This window comes from Zonotrichia albicollis, chromosome 14 (genome assembly GCF_047830755.1).
Source record: "Zonotrichia albicollis isolate bZonAlb1 chromosome 14, bZonAlb1.hap1, whole genome shotgun sequence".
NCBI classification, from domain to species: domain Eukaryota; kingdom Metazoa; phylum Chordata; class Aves; order Passeriformes; family Passerellidae; genus Zonotrichia; species Zonotrichia albicollis.
The window spans coordinates 19159643-19180823 of NC_133832.1; the positions used below are offsets into that span (position 1 = coordinate 19159643).

The 21181-nt window shown below is 44.9% G+C and overlaps 1 protein-coding gene and 1 long non-coding RNA gene across 5 annotated transcripts in view; one reads left to right on the plus strand and one right to left on the minus strand.

Annotated features, from left to right (window-relative positions):
- Positions 1 to 3269: 3269 nt before the first annotated feature.
- Positions 3270 to 4717, minus strand: LOC102072792 (uncharacterized). The gene is made up of 2 exons (XR_271572.4): positions 4313 to 4717; positions 3270 to 4221 (listed from the first exon to the last, which is right to left on the minus strand). It is a non-coding gene; the product is annotated as an uncharacterized LOC102072792 (long non-coding RNA).
- Positions 4718 to 4719: 2 nt separating this feature from the next.
- Positions 4720 to 21181, plus strand: part of DIAPH2 (diaphanous related formin 2) — a 168826-nt gene continuing 152364 nt past the window's right edge. For 2 of the 4 annotated variants that reach the window (XM_074551318.1, XM_074551319.1), the window contains exons 1-2: positions 4720 to 4981; positions 20538 to 20570. In XM_074551318.1, the coding sequence (XP_074407419.1) occupies positions 4865 to 4981; positions 20538 to 20570 (150 nt within the window). In that variant the 5' untranslated portion in view covers positions 4720 to 4864. Of the gene's footprint in view, positions 4982 to 20537; positions 20603 to 21181 lie in introns of those variants that run through there. The other 2 variants (XM_074551320.1, XM_074551321.1) reach the window with 2 other exon arrangements.

The window sequence follows — 21181 nt, forward strand, 5'->3', positions numbered from 1 at the left end:
AGACAATTCACCTAAATCTGTTCACTGATCAAGGAGGGGAAATGCTTCTAACGGGGAAGTAACACTTGGGAAAATATATATAAACCTAAAAATTCTATTGATGTATTGCTCCCTAAATATTAGGGGAGCCTGGCCTGGAGTAAACGAAAATCTCTAATGATTTTTTTCTAGATTAAAACATTTATTCAGTTTAATGAAAAAAGTAAACTTCATATTCATACTCTATCATTTAATAATGGTAGAGCTTGTCCAGCTTTAGATTTTACATCAGAGCTGGATTTAGTCAGTCAGGTTTGCTGTAAGCACAATTCCCTCCCCAACACATTCAACATGAAATCTTTCCCAAACAATAGGTGGGAAACTCAACTTCCTCTTCCTACAAGGCAAAGTGTGTAAGTTATCTTGGAGCTGAGAAGTTTAGAGCCCAATAAAGGAGCTGTGGTGCAGCCACCTCCCAGCTGGGTAAACACAAACTGCAGCCAGGGAGAATTAACCTGCTCCAGTGTCATCCTGAGCCATTCAAAGGAATGCTCACAATTAGTTTAATTAACATTTGTTAAAGGGTTCATGTAAGATGTTTTAATGTACCTTCAAATCACTAACAAATTTTATATGTGTGTGATAGTGACTTCTTGTGGCTTCATTTACAGAAAAACTACAGAGTGTTCAATTGTTGCCTCCAGAAAGCCGGGAAATTGTGGTTGAGATTAAATAAAGTTTTAGCAAATAAATAATTCTTGGAATTATCAGTGAGTGGATTTTCTGTGGATTTGAGTTTGCAAATAAATAATATTTATTAAGCAGTCCAAGAGAGTATTATTTGGAAAGTGAGGTAGTTTTGTCAAGAGACTATCTATTCATATGCAATTAACGCTCTTCATTTATTTTAATTGCTTAGCAGTTAATGCTTCTAATCCTATTTTCCCACCTGTTAAGATAAGCTATTCAACCCCAGCTTTCCTTGTTATTTACCACATTCTCAGGCACTGTCAACAAGCTTAGACTGATTTCCATCTGAAGATAAATTCAGGAATTTTTAAAAATTCCTCCATGTAAATCGATTCCAACTAAAACTGCAAAAAGAAGGAAGAGACAGGAGAGTAAAAGCTGACTGCAGTGATGGCACTGATCAAGAGGAGAGCAGAGCCTCCAGCTCACCAGGAGCAGGGGAGGACTGTGGTGTGTTCTCTTGGTACAGCGGTTGTGCTAATGACATAGAATTTCTGGATGAAAAGAAAAGCTGGGAATGTACTGCTGGGTGACTTAGCAACAGATTTCCTGTTTGTGGTTGAGTTAAATACTGTGTGTTTTCTCTTCTGGTAGCATACAGAGTAATTACTTTTTCCTTTTTTTTCCTCCAGTGCAGTTAGGACAAAGACTACAGCACTGTTAACTTTGTTCTTCAGTTCTAGAAATGTGGAGGCCAGAACATTTCCCAGGGACTGAAAACTCTGTCGCTGCTCTGGTGATCTGTCAGCTGCACTTTTCAAGCAGAAACCTCTGCCTTGTCTGGCAAATGGAAATTCTACCACTGAATTATCAATTCTCACAAATGCAGCACCATTTTCCTTCTGGGATATACTTGGAGTGAGTGCCTCCTGCAAGCCTGCATGACTCAACTTTTGGTCTGTTCAGAGGGAGAGTGTCAGAGCTGTAAGATCTCACATTGCTGGGTTAGCCACTCATCCTCAGAGGCCTGGGTCAGTTCAGATATAAAATCTCGCACCTTTGGGGAGGCTCAGAGTGCCTCACGCCTGTCAGTGCCTGGTCATGTTGCTGTCAGGTGATTGTGTGATCTCTGAGAGCTGCTGTGGGACTGAATGGGACAGATCACACCTAGGGAGAAATGTCAGCACTTTACAGAGCAGCGGCTCTTTGGAGTTAGATGGTTGCAGTGTTGTGAAATGATATTAGTAATAAATAGTTCTGGATCCATTTGCTTCAGAGACGAAGCCAAGTTAAGAACAGTTTGTACAAGTGCTGGTTTCCACCCTCAGGCCGCACTGTTGCTCCCGGAGTTGAGCCAAAATGCTGCAATGCAGTCTCTGCCAAAATGAGTGTGTCTGCGTGCCTCGGGCAGAGCTGTGGTTTTCTGGAGGGTTCTTCTTTGTTTCGTTTTGATCTTGAGGGGCTTTTCCCTGTAATGTTTTCCTGACTGGGATAGCTGTGTGGGATCTCTTCACTCCTTGTGTTTGGAGCTACCTGCAGAGTTTATATGGTCATAAAGGTCCTCAGTTCAAACATGGAATATTTGTTTCTCAATCCTGGAAATGGAGTGGGGTGGGGGAAGAACTCTAAAATGCAGCACTATGAATAAAAACCTTTTCAAAAAGAAAACAGGCTTTAACTTGTGCTGAGGAGGCTGTGAAGTGGATCTAATGGCACTTGATCTATGGCAAGCTTTTCAAAAGCAGGTCTCCAGCAAATCCTGCAGAATGTTTTGTACAACACAAACTATTCTAAGCCACAGCTGAAATCTCCAAATGGAGACTTGCAAAGCATTTGTAAATCAGAGTTAAAAAATGCAATAACTCTGGTAAGCAGGCAGCCATGTGTCCCAGGAGGGCAGGCAAGCCCAGGAAGGGGAACCAAGAGCAGCTGTGGGACGACTTTTCATCACATGATGCAGCTGCAGCCGATGGTTGCACGTCTTTCTCCACCACTCACACCAGGGTACATTAATTACAATGTACCAGCAGTAAAACAAAAAATCCCCTGTGATGTTTGCAGTGATGTGTGGTGTCCCCACGCCTGACTTCACTTTTTTCTTTAATGTTTTGCTAAAATCAGGGATGTGATCCGAGTTCTACTCCATCAAAACTGAATTAACTCAAGGCCTGGCTGTACATTTGCTCAGTTTTCTCGATTTCTCACATGTGCACTTGCTTTCACTCACACCACAAATTATTTTTGGCATCTTGTGCCAGCTGCTCCTGAATCTTAGAGGTCGGTTAATGGAAAGGTTTTACTGAAGAACCCTTGGCTCATGCAGTATGAGCAGCATTGTGGCACATTTCGAACATTTGAGGACAAAAAGTTCTCGAGCACTGGAGAAGCTATGCTGAACAAACAGAGCTACAGAATTTGTTTTAAAAACTCTTAAACTTGTGCATAGAGATGCCAGGCTGTTGGAAATTCTTCTGTTTTCTCTGAATGTGGACTGACTGAACTTTGTGCTCCAGATACAGGTGTTGCTTAATACAGAAAAACAGAGGCAGCAGAGAAAACCCAAAATGGTCATTAGAGCTAATTGAAAAAAAACCAAAACAACAGATTTGAGCATTTATTTTTAACAAGCCATTGTTAAACTGGTACTGTAGAATGATAACCTGTAAACTACAAATGGATGCAGCTGGAAATAACATGACATAGCAAAGAAATGATTACATTCACGATGACTTGATTAATTTCATCATTACAACTTAGGTATGGTTAAGACTGTATCACAAACTATGTCCAAATAATTATTGTTAAAATGAACAGAATGAGAAAAAGGAAGATTTACACAGGAAGGAAGAGATGGATCTCAAAGGAAATTTCAGAACAGAGCATCTAGACAGAGCTTGCCATATTTTATAACCCCGTAACTTCTGCTGCCAAAGTTCTACTTTGAGTTCAAGACACCTGCCAGTTTTAGAGCTGTCCTTTTATTTGAAAGGTGGTATTGTCAGATTTTATCAACAGGTGTTCATGATTTAAAAGGTAAATATTTCCCCCAGTACTCAGCTAAGCCTCAGAGAGTCACAAGAAATGGACAACCCCCTGAATCCCAGGTTTGTATCACTGTGTATGTACTAGACACAAATCAGAAATTCACTATTCTGTCTTGTTTGCCTTTTGGGACCCTCTCCTAGAGGGCAATAAATGGATACATTTATATCTGAATGTGAACTCCAAAGGATTGCCCTTGTCCCACCAAAGCAACAGATCACGATGGTGTTCATGACTGCTTATTCAACATAATTTAGCAGGTATTGATTCAGCTATACACCAAAATGTACATTTTTCTTTTAAAATAGCCACAATATTGATATGAAGACATTTATCAACATGACGCCTTTAATAACCAGACATGTGACCGTGATTTTCCTCTGTCCACGCTGATATATCCTGGGTCCTTCAGTTTTCACAGCGAGGCTCGGCCGAAGGGATTCTGGAATCCACATAAATGGTTTAAACAGTTTTCCATTGCTGTAATCCATGACTCAAATATTGCTCAGCCTGCGGAAGAGAGAGGCAGCTTTGGGGTGCTCCAAGCGCCCTTCCAAAACCTACCAGGAACTTTCACCAAAGATTGGGCAAGAAAATTTACAAGAGCACGTAGAGACAGGACCCGGCGGAATGGGTTTAACCTGGAAGAGCGAAGGTTTCCATTCGATATTAGGAAGAAATCCTAACAGAAATCCTAATGCTGTGCGACTGGGGCGGCCTTAAGCACAGGCTGCCCAGAGCAGCTGCGGCCGCCCCAGGATGGCTGGGCGTGCCCAAGGCCAGGTGGGACGGGCATTGCGGACACCTGTGCCAGCGGCGGTGCCCCGCCCACGGCAGGACGGGCAGCGCCGGCCCCTCCCAGCGCCCCGTGCCATAACCCCGGCCCGGGCAGCAGCCGAGCCCTTCCCCGCTCCCGGGGGCGTTCCGAGCTGCCCTCACGGCTCCGCCATTTGCTGCCCGCTGCCGCAGGGCGCAGGCGCGCGCCGCCCGCTCAGGCGCGGTGGCTCGGGCGGGCCGTGCGCGTGCGCGGCGGGGCCGGGGGAGCAGCGGAGCCGCCCCGGGCGGAGCGGGCGCGGGGGGCCCATGGGGCCGGTGCGGCCGTGAGCGCTCCGCTCGGTTCGGCTCGGCCCGGCGGGGGCAGCCCCGCGGAGCCATGGACGGACACGCGGCTCCGGGCGCGGGCGGCGAGGAGCCGCTGAGCTCCGGCAGGATGAACGCGAAGCGCGGCGGGCGCGCCGCGGAAGAGGAGAGCCGGAACAAGCCCAAGCTGGTGAGCGCGCCGGGAGCGGGCGGGGAGCGGGGAACGGCCCCGGCTCGAGCGGCGGCTGCAGCCGGAGGAGGGGGCGCGGATGCGGCGCTCCCGGCGCGGAACGCGGGGCGTGGGAGCCTTGCCGGGGATTGGCGGCTCCGCGCTCCGGGGCTCCGTGCGGGTTCGGGGGAGGCAGAGCCCAGAAGGGCCGGGCCGCGGTGCCGCTGCTCGGGGCCGGGGTGGGCGCTGGGCGCGGGCGGCGGCGGAGGAGTTCCCACGCTCGGGAGGGGACGGGGACAGCCACAGGGACAGGGACAGCGCTGCTCCGCAACCTGTGCCCGCTCGGCGGCCGGAGCCGGGTGCGGCCGGCCCCGCTGAAGCATCCAGAACCATCGCGGTGATCGCCATGCGAACCACGTGCTTGCCAATGGAACCTCTCGCTTCATGGGAAAACAATCTCACAGACTGGGTGGTGTCTTATGGCTTTTTGGAACGTAAATCCTGTGTAGGACTGCGGTTGCTTATAATGGCTGTACTCTTTGGTTAGTTTACCGACAGAGCTGATAAATGAAAATACAGGTGGAGTTCAAGGCAGCATCACTGGCTTGTATCACAGTTCATGCGTGCTGCAGCAGCGAAAGCTGTAATGTGACAGTGTTTACGTTTATTGTTTACATTTGTCAGTTTCACGTGTTGAATGGACCCTGTTTAACTCAGTGCTTGCTGTATTTCCAAAAGCAACAGTGTAGCAGACACTTATAACTCACTGAGTCCTCTCCTTGGAGAGAGTACTCAAGTTACAAACTTTATTTAACCTGTTGCAAGGGCTTTCCCCGATGCTGGTAAAACTGTATCGCTATTGAAGTTCTCCCACCGTGTGCTCCTTTAATGATTATCTGCTGGCTTTTAGATATCAGCCTGACTACTGCAGTTTGGATTCTTGTGGTTTGTTTGGGATTTTTTCTTGTTGTGGGTGGTTTTTTTTTTTTTGTTTTTTTTTTTTCCTCAACATGAAGTTAGCGTTTGGGGAAGTTGGTAAATTTAACATTGAGGCGTAGAAAAGTTACTGAAAGTTGTAATTGTTTCAGGGGATGACAATCAGAAGCATAAATTACTTTTACTGAACTTGTATTAAAATTCACAAAGTGTATCTTGGCAAAAGATAAGCTCGTGTGGTGTTTTGTTTTGTTTCATGGTGTTATTGGAAACAAACTCGTGTTTCCTTGCATAGGATAAACTTTGTATAAACAGCACCTTTGGGTATGTTTATATAACTACCCCTACTATTTCCTGCTGAAGTATCTGAGATGCTTTCCCTGCCTGAAGATTCCTGCAGGGAACTGATTCAAAAATCACTCAGGGAAGTGCTTCTCTTGGTAGCTGTGAACATAAACTTGAATTTTGCTCTAGCAGTAGAGAACTCTGTTCTGATAGAAACACATAATTTGAAAAATCAAAGTGAAATGAGCTCAAAATTGGGTTGAACAGGATGCCTATTTCCACTGCATGGTCTATTCACTTATTTTAGAATCACTAGAATAAACTTTCATTGTTCCATTGAGTGGAAAAAAGAACATTTTGTTAATATTTGACTTCATTCACAGCAGTGTGCATTTGTTTCTTGAGGGGGTGGATGATTGCAGTCCAGCAGCACCCTGGATCAGCGCAGGGATATATTGCTCAAATCAGAGCCTTCTGAAAGATAGCTTTGCCCTGGGGTGGGTGACTGGCCTTTGATGATGGAATGGAGTGAGTGGGCTGAATAGGAAAGCAGGGTTTTTTTCACTCTGGACATGATGTACCTGACACAAAGAGAGATTTACTTTTGAGGGAGAAAAAGGGCTGGGATTCAGGTGCGCTTTTAATTGAGTTGGAGTGACTGGACAGCCAGATTTAGCAATTATTACCGTGGGTTTGTAAGGGAAGAACAAGGCTGTAATCAGGGAAAGGCTTCATCCATCATACAGGAGAGTACTCCTACAAAATTGTGCTGGCTTTAATGGGAATGACGGGTTGGTTCTGCTGGGCTGGCAGTGTCCCCAGGCACTGGCAGAGCACTCTTACTTGCACCTCACCCCTGTTCTCCTCTTTGTGCAAGATAAAGATGTGTTTGGGACCTGTGGCAAGGAAGCCACGCTGTTTGTGCTGTGCTGAGCTGTTGCTGAGCTCATATCCAAAGTTCCTCACAGCTGGGTGTGGAGATGTTCTTGGTTCATCTTTGTGACTTATAGTCCATGGAGTTTGATGGAGTGCAGAGGTGAATCAGCCTGCAGTCCCTGTCAGGTGCTGGGTGTAATTCCAGGAGCTCAGACAGGAGTGTGCCTCCTCCCAAATTCATTTCACACATCCAGGGCAGTGCTGAGCAAGGGCTTGCTGGGAGAGCCTGTGCAGCTGCACACAGAGGAGAAAGTATTTCTGGTTCCTGGCACAGCAGCTGAAATTAGGCAAATCCTTGGGAAGGAGTCCAGAGGAATGATATTTTTATGATAAAAATGGCTCTAGGTGACAGAGGGCTAGCAACTGAAGTCGTTATCCTGAGGGAAGGGAAACTAGAATAGAAAGGTGGAAGGTTTTCATTTCCCTGTTCTCTTCATCTGAAACTAAAAGGTGTGCAGTGCTTTCTGCCTGCAGACGTGCAGGGCTTTGTTTGGTGGGGATTTTAGGGCTGCAGCCTGATCAATGGCACTTTTCCTGATGGACAGGAAGCAGGACTGGGCTGTGGGGAGAGAATCTGTGCTGGGAAGGAAAACAATGCTTGAAGTAATTCTCTGTAAGACAATTGACTATGTACGCAAGTAATTAAGGGTGAGCTGTATCAGGACTACTAATTCATTTATTTTCTGCTTTACGTAGTTTGGAGAGGTGTTCAGGTTTCATGCAATTTGTTAAATGTGACTGAGCTGCACAATGAAAATTTAGTTCCACTTTTTATAGAGTAGTGTGTAAACTTGAATATTTTACTGAAGTTTGGTATCAGTGTTAACAGCACCTGGACTCAACTGCTGCTGAGGGAGCTCTGGGTTGGTGTTTTTGTTTTTTTTTTTTCCTCCTCCTTTTTTTCTGGCTTAAGGACTAGAGGTTGGAATAAGTGCCTGGTATTTTTGTCGTCATTTTTGTTTACAGTGAAATGGGCAGAAAAAATCTAGATTGTTTTGGCAAACAATCATCTGATCTCACGTCAGCCCTGAGAATAGGCTGGCAGGAGGTGGCAGAGAGCAGCTCATGGGTTTGGCAACATGCTAAGTTGCTTGTTTTACGGCATGCCTGTTCTGCTAGGGCAAACACTCTAAATTAAGGTTGTCAGGGAGATTGCTGGGATTCCTCTGTTGGTTAATGCTTAACTCAGATGTTCTTTGCTCTCCTCCACGCTTCAGTCACATGGGAAATAGATAATTCTGTCAGGGACCTGGGAAATGGGAGTGCTTGAGGGTGTCTGCTCTGGTTTACAGAGCTGGGGTTGCTTACCAAGGGCCTGGAAAGTTGAGCATCTTGGTGGAGGAGAAGTTGAAGCCAGACTTTTGACAAAAGTTCGTGGCAGAAGAAGGGGAGACAGAGGTCATAAAAAGGAGCTGGAGAGGGGAAGATGATTTGAAGGATGATGCAGTATTTGTTGGGCAGAGACACTGAGATCGCTGTTGTTGGAGGTTTTCAAGTTCTGAACCTGGACAGAGTCTTTAGCATGCTGATGTGAATTTGGTGGGTGCCCTGAGGAAAGAAGTGAGATCCTTTCAGACATCTGTGGTTCTGTGAGTCAGCACTTGAGAAGAGGTGCTATAACAGGATTTGGGGTGCTCTGGGAGTGGTAGAGCACTGCCTAATTAGAAATTAATATCACCAGTGGTTTTTGGTGGTGTTTTTAGTTCCAGTGAACATCTCATGTCACTGTAGGATTAGCAGAAGCTCGTCGTGGCCAGGACATGCTCACACTCACTGCTGTACCCCCAGGCTCCCTCCGGGTCTGTGTGGGAGCTGCTCAGTGCAGGATTCTCCACTTCCTACAGGCCACGTTTCTGAAAGGGGCTGCCTTCTGAGTGTGATGTGGCCTTTAGAATCAGATTAGGAGGAAGATGTTGTGTAAATAACTTGCAAAACAAATTGTTAGGGGGAAGAGAGAGCTCCTTTAATTGGAGAGCAAGAGGATTTGGTGATTCACCCAAGGAGCATCTCATATTTTCTTTTAAAAGCAGAAATTGTTTGTGCTTAACACTGAAGTCTTTTAAACCATGTGAGCTTTGAGAAAAGCTAGAAACTCAGCATTCTGACTCATGTGCCATAACCTGGCATCAAACAGTGGGATAAAAGTTTTTGTGGAGTTACTTTAAAATAGAAGTAAGCTGAGTGTGCTTGGGAGAGGTTTCCCAGCTGTGCTGGACCACCCATATCAGTGCAGGAGTGGGGTGATTTAAGTTGTGCCTATCAATCCCTGTCAGACTGTGTGCTGCAGGACCCACCAAAAAACCAACAAACTGTGTTCTTCTTGCATGACTCCTTTAGATATCTGTGCACTGCGTACGTGAACTATGAGTCAGGTTGAGCGGAGATTTTTGGCAATCAAATCAAATGTCTTAGATTTGAAATCACAGTGTCTCTGAGTGAGATCTGTGCCTGCCTGCAGAGAGTTCTTGTTTCAAGTGTATGTGTGAGGAAGAGGTGCAGCAAAATGCTTGTGTTCTAAAAGAGTCTTGGGATAATTAGCTCAAATCAGGATATTCCAGCAAGCAAAGCTGTCCTGGGTGACTTTATGATGCTGGTACCCCCATTGGTCTGTCTAACCCCGAAATAATTGTGCACCTTTAGGGCTGGTTCGGAGAGCAATGGAGGGAAGAAGAAGCACACAGTTTTTCTCCCAAATTTGCCCTGAATCAGGACAGAAGTTATCAAGGGTGCAACCATTACTGAAGAGTAAAATGAATATCTTCTGGAACTTCTGTTGCTTGGAGTTGTCCTGGCCGGGCACTGCTGCTGACAGGGAGGGTAGGGCTGACTTGGTGCTGATGTTGAGGTCAATGCTGGAGCCTGTAATGGGAATTGCTGCTGACACCGTGTGAGGTGATAGAGACAGTGATAAGCCTGTCTGTGGTAATTAAACTTCCTGAACGACTCCTTGTGAGACAAAGCTGTAGAGCACTTGTGAGCCTGCAGGAAGCTTTGCAAACAGAGCAGATTCCACCAGGCTGGGTGAAAGGCAGCTCTGAGAGCTGGCAGTGGGCACGGCAGCTGGAGGTGGTGCTGGATGTCCAATGTGCCCGGATGAACTTTGGTTCTGGTGTCCCAGAACTGGGATTACTGGTGACCCAGCAGGAGGACAAGATCTGCCTCTCCCCATGGAGTGGGCTACAAGATAACTTCATGTTTTCTGCATCATTTGCAGTTCTCTGGAAGTAAACAATAAAGCAGTAATGGCTAATAACATCCCTCTGCTTCTTTTCATCCTTGTCCAAATTGAGGGTACAACAAGCAATGTCAGCTGCTGCTGGAGCAACTCTCAATTTCAGTTTGTTCTTCATCACTTTGCTTGTTCAACCTTGAAGCACAAGAAGTTAGGAGATTACTCAAATGAGTGGTTTTAGCAGTTGCTTGAAGTTTTTATATCATTATTCCTTACAAAAAATAATGCAGTAACTTTGTTTAGGAGGAAATAAGGGTTTTTTTCCTTAAAATCAGCTATGGTGGTAGAACAGATAATTTTGGGAGATTCAAACAATTGAAAACTCTTCTTTAGTATTTGTGTAGCAATTGATAAAGCTGCAGGTAGAAAAAGGTGACTTGTCTTAAACTTGCATATTGGTTTTGTATCAAACTGATCTTCAAATCTTGTGAGTGAAGTGGTTTTTGCTGCAGCATTGGAGGAGTGAGCAGCCCAAGGATTCCCACCTGTGGCTTCTCCCAGGCAGATGGGTGGGATGTTGTGTGACAGAAGTGGCACCAACACAGCCTGCAAGGCAAATGTGTTCTACCTGGTAACAATAAATGGTGTGGGAGAAGGGGGTGCCAGGTACAGAATTGGCTTTTTGAGGGAGCAGCACTCCCTGCTCCCCTTGGTGCTCTGCTGACATCAGTTCTGTGTGGCAGTGGGACAGACAAGGTCCTGAAATGAGCCTGTCAGAACCATCCCTGTGCTATTTGCTCTTCTCTGATTATTTGCTAGAACCAATGAGATTGGAATTATGGCACATTATAACTCCTCCTGTTGGATGAATTTGTCCAAAGTTCATCCACCAGTTCCATGGAATTGTGTCTGCTTTTCAGCCCTCCTCTCCTGATCACCTGGACATGATGTGATAGCAGCACAGATCTGAGAAGGATCTGCTGTGGCAGTGAAATAATAAAGTGATGTACATCATGATCTAACCATGGACTCTTCTGATTTATAGAAATGGAGAAATACCTTGGAAGTTCAGTTCTGGAACAAGCCGCACATGGGAATTTTATGGTTTGCTACAGCTCCTGAAGGTTTTAGGTTCACCTGGGTGTGGTAGTATTTGGCCTGAAGGTGTAGTGCAGAGTGTCACGGCACCACACCTTGTGTGTTGTGTAAGGCAGGGTTGTGCTGAGGAGTTTCTAATGGATACAGGCTCCTCCCGTGTCAACAGGAAACTCTTGGGAGAGTGAGGGAAGGGCAGAGCTGGGGTGGTGCTTGTGGCAGGCAGCCTCTTGTCAGGCTCCCTTCCCCTGAGTGATCCTCAGGGAAATCGTGGGAGACAGGAGGGTATTGGGGGAAATGATGAATGTGTGGATGTCCGATGTGTCTGCTGCCTGCACGTGTTCTTTGCATACTGTTACTAGGAATCTTTTCAATTTGTAACAATTTAAACTTGTTTCAAAGGCTGAAAATGTTACTGTAAAAGTGACTGATTGAAAACAATGTCTCTGGAAAAGGTACTGAGTTGTATTCCTTAGTGATTTTTGTGTGTGTAAATATATATATTAACGCACTGCTGCCCTACTTATAGCGGAAATATGAACTTCTCTTTTTATAACAAGACCCCATTAACACATTTAGTTTGTCCCTTTGAGTCAGAATAAATACATAAGAACTTGCTTGAGGACTGTGGAACTTTGAGTGCTGCTACCTTGCAGTTTAGAATAAGTTTCTAAATAAAAAAAACTAAAATATCTGGGGAATAGTGGTGTAGAATCCCAACCCTTGGTGCTGCAGGAATGTTGCTCTTCAGCCAGGAGAGCAGCAGCTGTAATTTTAGGTTCCAAAGGCTGAGGGAATTGCAGCATTGGTGGGTGCAGGTTGCTTTGAGGGACACAGCCTGGTTCTTGGCTCAGGGATCAGCTGGTCAAACATTAATGACTTTGTCCTGGCTGGAGCCACATAAACTGCTCCATGCTGTGTGTGAAGGTGAGAGGAAATAACCTGAGACCTTCAGTGTCCCCGTGGACACCTTTTTGTCACAGTTAGTTGGTTATTATGTGTTCACAGTGGCTCTGTATAAATTCAGGTTGGGCTCAGGGATGGTGAAACAAGCCAAAATGAGTACTTGGTCAGGAGAAATGTTAGTTCTGCAGTTCATTACTCCTTCTTAATATGGTAGGAGCTAATGATGGTTGTTATAATGGCCTTTAAGGGTGCCTGTGGCTCAGTGTTTTTAATGAGTGTGGCTTTGTCAGGAACAAACACAAAGCCAACGTGAGATTCATTAGATTCTAGCCCCTAATAACAGAATACAAGCTGTTAATTCTTGTGCAGTAGAAAGTTTTCTGCTTCCTTGTCTGCATTTTGGTTCTTGGTGTTCTTTCTCTTGCTGTGAATTATTTTTGTCTGTTAAATTTGAGTAAGTTCTGAAGTACTTTGGTTTCATAATGGAGCTGAGCTGGATGTTTGCATTTGTAATTGTGTGAGTACAGGAGGAGATGAGAACTTGACAGTTAATGGGAGCTGAAGGGGTTGTGTGTCCCAGCTGTATCAGAACAGGGGAGAATTTCCATAAAGAAGGAAGAAGACAAAGCACATCAGGCTGGGAATGTGCCCTGGTGCCATGGATGTTTGAGTTGTTGTGCCAAGTTCTGCAGTGCCACAGGAGCTGAGCCCGCTGCCATCCCTCAGGCTGGCCCTGCCCTCCTGGGAGCTGCACACTGACTTTATCTGATTTGTGCACCCTGAAGGGAATGGTACAGTAACAAACTCACAGCACTGGGTTTTGTTTGCATCCTCCAGTTTATTGTAGCTTAGTGGAGATGTTCCCAAACTGGAAAGGTGAAGAGTGCAGCAGAGGTTTGGTGAGGGTTCTGCCTAAAAACCAGAAAGGCAATTTTCATTTTTAATATGCATTCATATTTGAACTTCAGACAGAGCTTGGGTGGATAGGACAGGCTTCCTAAATCCATTAAGGTTAGTTTATACTGTTCTGTGATTCAGACTAATTCCTGAATGCCTTCTAAGATAAGCAATATTCCCATCAGTTAACATTTGATATTTCAAAAGAATTGTTTAGTGAAAAGCCTTTATAAGATTCATGTGAGTGTTCAGAGATAGCCAAAGCACACTGAACACTTAAGATAAGCAAAAAAGGAAAAAGATGGTTTATCTCCTTGAACAGAAAATAACGGATTCTCCATAATCTGTGACAAGTTTCTCTAATTGTCCTGAATTCCAGTTTCCTCTTAATAGGGACCCTCACCTGTACTGAAGTCAAGTGATACCGTGGGATTCCTCATTATGAAGTACAATGTAATTCCTCTCTGCTCACATGCTGCTTCATTTCCTACTTCCCCAGAGGACAAATAATCTTCTGAGGATGCTGTTACAAACAGGAAAGAATAGGGAAAAGAGCAGGAAGACCTGGAGTGTGACACAGCAGCTGTACATTGTTCAACCCAATACTCTTTGCCTGTTGAGTACATTGTGGTCCATGCCTATGGAAATTATTTAATCTTGAATTTCAGTTCTGTGAGGAAAAGCCAGAGTTCCCTGCTATGGCAGCAGCACCACTCATTTTTCAGGTTTTAGCATCACATCATTTATTATTAAGGGAGAAAAAAGGGGCTTTGCCACCAGCTTATTGTGATGCAGGGATCAAATACTGCTCTGATTAAGTACTTGCTCTTTACTTGTAGGTCTGTCTTGGAAGACAGACAACATTATTGTAAGAAGTTGTTGACATGATCCCTGGGACCATGTTCCAAGTCTGCTGAGTACAGACAAATGAATGTTCTTCACAAGGAATTGCAGCTCCTTTGGCTCCCTGCACCCCTCGTGCTGCCAGCTTGTTTGTGGGCTGTGGTTTGGTTGGTTGGATTTTCTTACTACTTACAAAACAACCCAAACAAAGCAGATACACATGTTCTCACTTTCTCAGAGCCTATCAAAGGCAATCTATTCCATTTTCCAGGAGCTGCCCAGTATCCAGTGAAGCTCCTGCAGCTTGCTGTGGGTGTTCTGCTTTATTTTTAAGTGTCAGTCCTCTCCCAACAGATGCATTCTGCCAGTCTAACTTCTCAAATGGTTTTGTAGGAAAAATCCAAATGGAGTCTGACACTTATTTCAGTGTTTACTGTACCCACAAGAGCAAGAGATGTTCTACACAACCAGCAGCATGCAGTGAAAAATCTTCCCAAATCCATCTCTGCACAGAACAGCAAGAGAAGTTCAGAGAAGCTGAGCCTGTCCCTTGCAGGGCTATTGGGCTGTCCTGTGCACCCTGTCAGAGAGGAAGCAAGTAAGCTGAAATGAAAAAAGTGTCTAAGTATTAGAGTGCAGAAATTTCTCAAAGCACTTTCTGCTTCAATTTTTAAGATAATTTCAAACCAACTCTGTCAAGTCAAGTTGCTCCTCTTGAGAGAAAATACTTGGGTTACAACAAAAGATTAATTTCAGGTTCAAGGTGTGTGATTGTGTTAAAAGGGTAAAAACTGGGATTGCAGTTCAGTCAGAGCAAAGGTGACTCTTGTCATGATGGAAAGGTGTCTGTTGAGAGAGTGAGGCACAAAAGGAGTCCTGCTCTCACTGCTTTTCACTGGCCCACTCGGAGCTGTGCCCAGCAGCTCCCAGTGTCCCAATGAGCACCTGCACCCCAGGAGGGCCAGAGCAGGGAGCAGCAGCTCAGTGCACATCGAGTATTGCTGCCACAAAAACTGCTCTGTGCTCCCTCTGGCATGGAAGCAAAGAGCTCCCACTGCTTCTATCTCAGTATAAAATTGAGATAAATCTGCACTTACTATGTCAGGAGTTGTTTTGACATAGTTTTTCCAGTTTAACTGTTCCAGAATATTTCAAAAAGCACTCCACCATAACATTATACCAAAAAAGCAAAAGCCAAGTTCCCTAAAAACTCAAAGCTCAAGTGAACCACATTTTTGAAAAGGAGGCAGCAGAGACCCAGTGCTGAGCGTGGTTCTGCTTTGCAGGAAAGCAACTTTGCTCTTTCCAAAGCCTAATTTGCAGAAATTTTAACAGCAAACTGTTGATAGTTTGAAGTGAGGAATGTAGAAGCTGTAGAGCATCCTGAGGAGAGCCTGTGTTTTTGTGCTATGGAGATCATGCTGTCTCTAATGAAAAGGCTGCTGCACCTCCACAGTGCCCAGGGAGCAGAGCAGGGCCCAGCTCCTGGCTCTGCCTGGGGAGCAGGGATGTGAGCCCTTGTCTGGTACAGCTGCTGATGGCAGTGTTTGCATTTCAGCTGTGCCTCTGGAACATGCCAGGACTTCCTTCATTTCCCTCTGCACTGGCTTTTGTGTCTCAGATCAGCCCAACCTGATCTGGGTGTCCTGCTGCCACCCTTGCCCTGTGTCTCGCACCCAGCAATTTTGTTGGCTTAGATTGACATAAACTGCAGCTTTTGGAAAAAGCTTATAATTTTCTTCTGTTTTTAAAGCTTACTTATCAATGAGCACCAAGAAAACCTTGTCTGAAACAAACTTTTCAAAACAGTAATGGCACTTTGAGCTTCAAATTTTATATATGTATATCAAGTTCAGGTATTTTCCTCAGCTCCTTTTGTATCTTCAGTTACAAAGCTGATGGAATTGACTGTTTGTTTACAGTGATTTTTTTTTTCCCAGTTTCTGAATTAATTTGCTTCTTGACAAACCTCAGCCCCTGGCATTTGTGAGGGGGGTGTCTGATATGATCCCCCTCCTGTGGCATCTGTTCCCTCCCTTCTGTTTGGGAGCAGTGCTGAGGCATCTCCCAGCAGGTGATTAAGGATTGGTGCCCTCTGCTGTTAATGATTTACCAGCCTGCCTGACCCTCGGGCTTTATTTAGCACGGGGAATTATCAAACTTATTTCTGGAGCATTGCTCATTTGTGGATGGTCATTCTCCTGGGGAAAAAGTGGAGAAAGTGGGCAAGGCTGGCAGCTTCCCTGGGGGCGGTGGTGCCATCCTGCCCTGACTCTGGGATGCCAGCACTTCTCCATCTGCATTTGGGCAGCCCGTGCTTCCCTCTATGCTCAGCTCTAGCTTAAACCTTCATTTAAAACATTGAATAATGCACATTCAAGGAGTTTGTGAAGCAAGCAGCTGCAAGGCAAACAAGATTTTTTCCATATGGTGTCATATAGCCCAAATGTAAATGTACAACAATAGTAACAAAACCATTGGTATTGCTCAATTCAAGTGTTTTGGAGGAAGCAGATGGATGACAACAGTCATTTCAAGGATTTTCTGAAAGCATGGTGAATGCTCCTCAAAGTGTGAAAAATATTATGCTAAAACAAACATTAGTAATAAAATTAGCAAAAATATAATTCACAAAATGCCAGGTATACTTCATCATGGGTAAAGATCTTGAAAGGCCTAAATGAGTGTGTAGTCCTGGTTTCTGCACATCAGCTTTTATAGCTTGGGTATCTTTTCACCATTTCCTAGGTGCCTTTTCAGATTTAATTCCAAAACTGAATATGTTAACAGATGGCTAAATTGTCTAATGGGAACATTATTCATTCTCTGAACTGAAGAACAGAGGTTGTAGGAGTGATTTCTATTTTGTGACTAAGACCTACATTCAAGATGCAGACAACTTTTTATACTTCAAATATTAGCCAGGCTGGGATTTGTCCCTTTAAACTCCTTGGGTTCAGGTGCTCATTTGGGAAGTTATTCCTCTCCTGCTTGTACGCAAATTAAAAGCTCTTGTCCTTGAGTGGGGCTTTACCATGGCTTTTGCAGGTGTTGAAGGTGAGGTAGATCTTAGAAAATGGAAATATCAGCACAGTTAAAAAAAAAAAGAAAAAAGCATGGAAGCTGAGAGAAGGTCAAGTTTCTGATTGCTACCCGTGGAAAATGAGCTTTAGTGGGAGCAGTTCCCTGAGCTTGCAGCCTGGCTGCAGAGATGGGTGTTCCAGCACATCACACTTTCTGGGCAGTAAAGGGAAAATTGCTGATAGGTTTAGAAGTTCCCCAGCCGATCCTTGTTCATTCTGCACGTGGTGATCTGGGAGTTACTGTACTGCTGATTTGATTTTTGTGCTGAGAGTGAGACTCCTGAGCATAACAATTAAGAACATGAGAAAGTAATACTTAAAAACAATCAATCCATGTAAGTGCACCTCAGTGTACAACTCGTGGCCAGCTTAAGTGATTTGGAAGGTTTTATTAAAACACAACTTAGGGAAAGATGTAAAAAAGTAGACTTGCTGTGAATTTTGTATTAAAAGTTGGTGCAATCGCCTCAAGTAATTGGGTTCTGTGGATGGGACATTGTTGCTGCCTGCCTGCTGTTTGCATGAGGAAGCACTGATTTCTGCATCAGGAAATGTAGTGATCCACAAATATCTTTCTACTCTTCTCATGTGCAAGATTTCAATTACCCTGAATATTAACTTGGCTGAGACCTTTTGAGATAAAGAATTGTCTGCTGCAGGTGCATTAGTATATGTTATTATTTTTGTGTGATTTTCTGTTGTGATCTGTCGGTGCTTATGAAAGTAGCCAGATGCACAGAGTAAACTCAGACTGGGGAGAGGGACTAGAAAATGATATTAACTGTTGATGGACTGGGAAGGCTGTTTGAAAGGGACAATCTCTATCTCTTAAATCTTCTAAGTACAGAACTAAGTGAGTAAGAAGTGGTTCTCTGGTATAGATGCTGAAGAAATTCTGTGCTTTGTGTTGGTATTTTAACTAGGAGAGAGAGATGATCTACAGCTGCCTTAAATTGTATATGTGTTTTAGCTATAAATGTTAATTTGATATCCCTTATCTGCAAATGTTTCCCCAGGGATTTTTGTGAAGCCTTTTCCCTTGGGCTGCTCCTGCAGACAGGGACTCAGTGTCTGTAACAAGCCAGGAAAGTGCAGATTTTTTTGTCTTGTGTTGCTCTGGCCGCCTCATAGATGGCAGAAAGAATAATGCTGGAGGACTACAGAATCTACAGTATCTTAAATTTCCTTCTAGGGAGGTAAATTACTTTTGGGTTATGTTCTGAAATCAGCCTGGAAGTGCAATTTCTTTGTTAGCACAAGAGATTGTCAGATGCTGTGAGGATCTGTGGGTACAGAAGTGCCTTGGCTTTGCCTGCAGCTCCTTGCAGTGTCTCTGCTACCTGTTAGATGTGCTGCTTATCTCGAGTGGCTGCTGGCAGCAGTGGAGTTGTGCACCAGAAGGAAATCTGGGTCTGAAAAAATGCAGTGTGCTATCTTGTTTTAGTGTTCTGTACTTTGCCCAGAGGAGTTTGAGTGACAAATGCAATATAAGTGTAGAGATGGGGTAGATGGTCCTGTTCCAGCTTCTGGCAGAGATTGACAGTACTTAAATGAGAAGGGGAAAAAATGTTCTCATACAAGTAGTTCCTAAAATGTATATGGAGTTTCAGAACTTCTTGCTTGCCTGGCTGTCTCTTTATTAAAAACAGGGTCAGGCTTTACTTCATTTTTCTCTGCAGTCTCAATTAAAAGGTTTATTTACCAGAGTGGTAAGTGCACATCTTAGCTTTGATTTCAAGATGATATTTTCCATATTTGTAAAATATGAGCCCAGATGAGGATAATACAGGAGAGGTGTAAGGAAGGGTGTTGAGATGTGACAGTTTGGAAGGTGAAAGGTTGCTGTCAACACCTGGATGTGCAGGTGTGCGTCAGACTCAGGTGGAGCTGGTTCAGAAGAGCCCATCTGCTGCTGTGTCACATTTGTGACCAAAACAGCACAGACAGAAAGAACCCCCCAGTGCTTCAGCTCTTGCTGAACAGCCCTTCCCAGTCTGCAGGATTTCTGCTTCTTGTGAGCTCCCTCCAGGAGCAGGGTGGGTGGCCTGGAGGTGGGGACACAGCTGGGACAGCTCATCCTCAGTGACCAAAGACATTCCAAAACGTTTTACATCCTGCTGGGCAGCAAAGGCAGGGCTGCAGGGCAGGGAGGAGCAATTTTTCCGAATCATCAGCTGCTCAGAAGCTGGGTAGGCATTGGCCTGCTGGTGCCAAATGATGGCTTTATTTGTTTCTTTATTTTCTTTATTCCCATCAGTTATTACATTATATCTCACCCATCAAGTGTTTCTTGCTTTTGTACTTCTGATTGGCTCCATGATCCTGCGTGGAGGGAATGAGTGGGGACTGACCTGGGAGCTGGGGTCAGTCCTCTCCACTGTCCCATGGATCTCTAAATGCTGCTGAAGACCATGAGGTCTAGACCTGAACTCCTTTCATGGCTGCTTTGTGCCAGCTGAGCAAGGTTCATGAGCCAAATGTTTCCTCAATAATGACTGTAGATGTTGGTGTGCAGTATGGGTGGCTTTTTTGGCCATGAATAAAAGTGTAACGCTGGTGATTGCTGTCAGCAGGATTTTCCTGCTCAGGAAGAAGTGATGAGGGAGGGAGGGAGGGTGGTTTGTGCATCATCACTTCAGTGATTGAGCCAGTTCCTCTGCGGGCTGCCGTGACTCAGTGGCCAGCACAGTTGGCAGGGGCTGCAGGGCTGTGGGCACAGCCTGGGCAGAGCTGAGCTCTGAGCTCACAGCCCCGTGTGCTGCTCACGCACTGCTGGCCCTGTTCTGTCTGGGTTTGTTGTGGAAACCCTGCTGGAGCCCTGGCTGCTCCTCTGGGCACCTCTGGGGCTTTGTGTGCCTCAATTCCATAGCCACAGGACAGGGTGCAATGGGCACAGGGGGTGCCTGAGCAGAGCTGAGCTCTGAGCTCACAGCCCCTGTGCTGCTGGCACACTGCTGGCCCTGCTCTGTCTGGGTTTGTTGTGGGAGCCCTGGCTGCTCCTTTGGGCACCTCTGGGGCTTTGGGTGCATCAATTCCATAGCCACAGGATGGGGTGCAGTGGGCACAGCCTGGGCAGAGCTGAGCTCTGAGCTCACAGCCCCGTGTGCTGCTGGCACACTGCTGGCCCTGCACAGTCTGGGTTTGTTGTGGGAGCCCTGGCTGCTCCTCTGGGCACCTCTGGGGCTTCGGGTGCCTCAATTCCATACCCACAGGATGGGGTGCAATGGGATGCAAGCTTGCTTTTACACAGAAAAAATGGACATTTCTTGTCCATTTGCCTGCAGGTTTTTAGAAGACTTAGTGAAATTGCAAATGCTTTTTAATGTTAAATTACATGAAATAGACTCCTTTATTCTGAAGCAGTAGGTAACGCTGTCTTTTTTTCTTTGATTTGTGTGTGTTGTTTTTTGTTTTTTTTTAATAGAATATTCAAATAAAAACTTTGGCAGATGATGTGGTAAGGTCTTTGTAGCATCTTAATTTGCAATGGTAACTCCACGCTGCATGCTACTTTACTCAATGTTGTGGACAAAATAACATTCTTATAAGGATATTAAACATTAGATTTCAGAAAGTTGAGTGACTATTCCTAAAGATCCTAATTTGTGGCTTCAGTTGAAGAAGATTAATCATGATTTCTATTTGGAGAAACTTCCTTAAGCACATTTGAAATACTTCAGTAATGCTGTGGCTGTGTTGAAACTGTTGCTCAACAGCTGAAGTGTTATTTCTCTTGACCTTCTCTTTACCAGTAAATGGGCTGCAGTGCCTCCTCAAAGCTGGTTGCCACATGATTCAAGTGGAACCGTTTTGGGTAGTAAATGTCCACTGAATGCCAAGGGACAAGTGTGTGCTCAGTAGCACTAACTTGATAAAGCTGAACTGGCTCCAAAGTATTTTTTCAGAAAATTGATTTCATTAAAATTACCGCCTTGTATTATATATACACAAAATAAAGCCAGACTGGTTCTTTAGTTAATGATTGTCTGCACATCTGAAATGAGGAAATGGTGCCTGGAAATCACACAGGAGATTCCTTTGTGTCTTTCCAGTGATCTCACCGGTGCA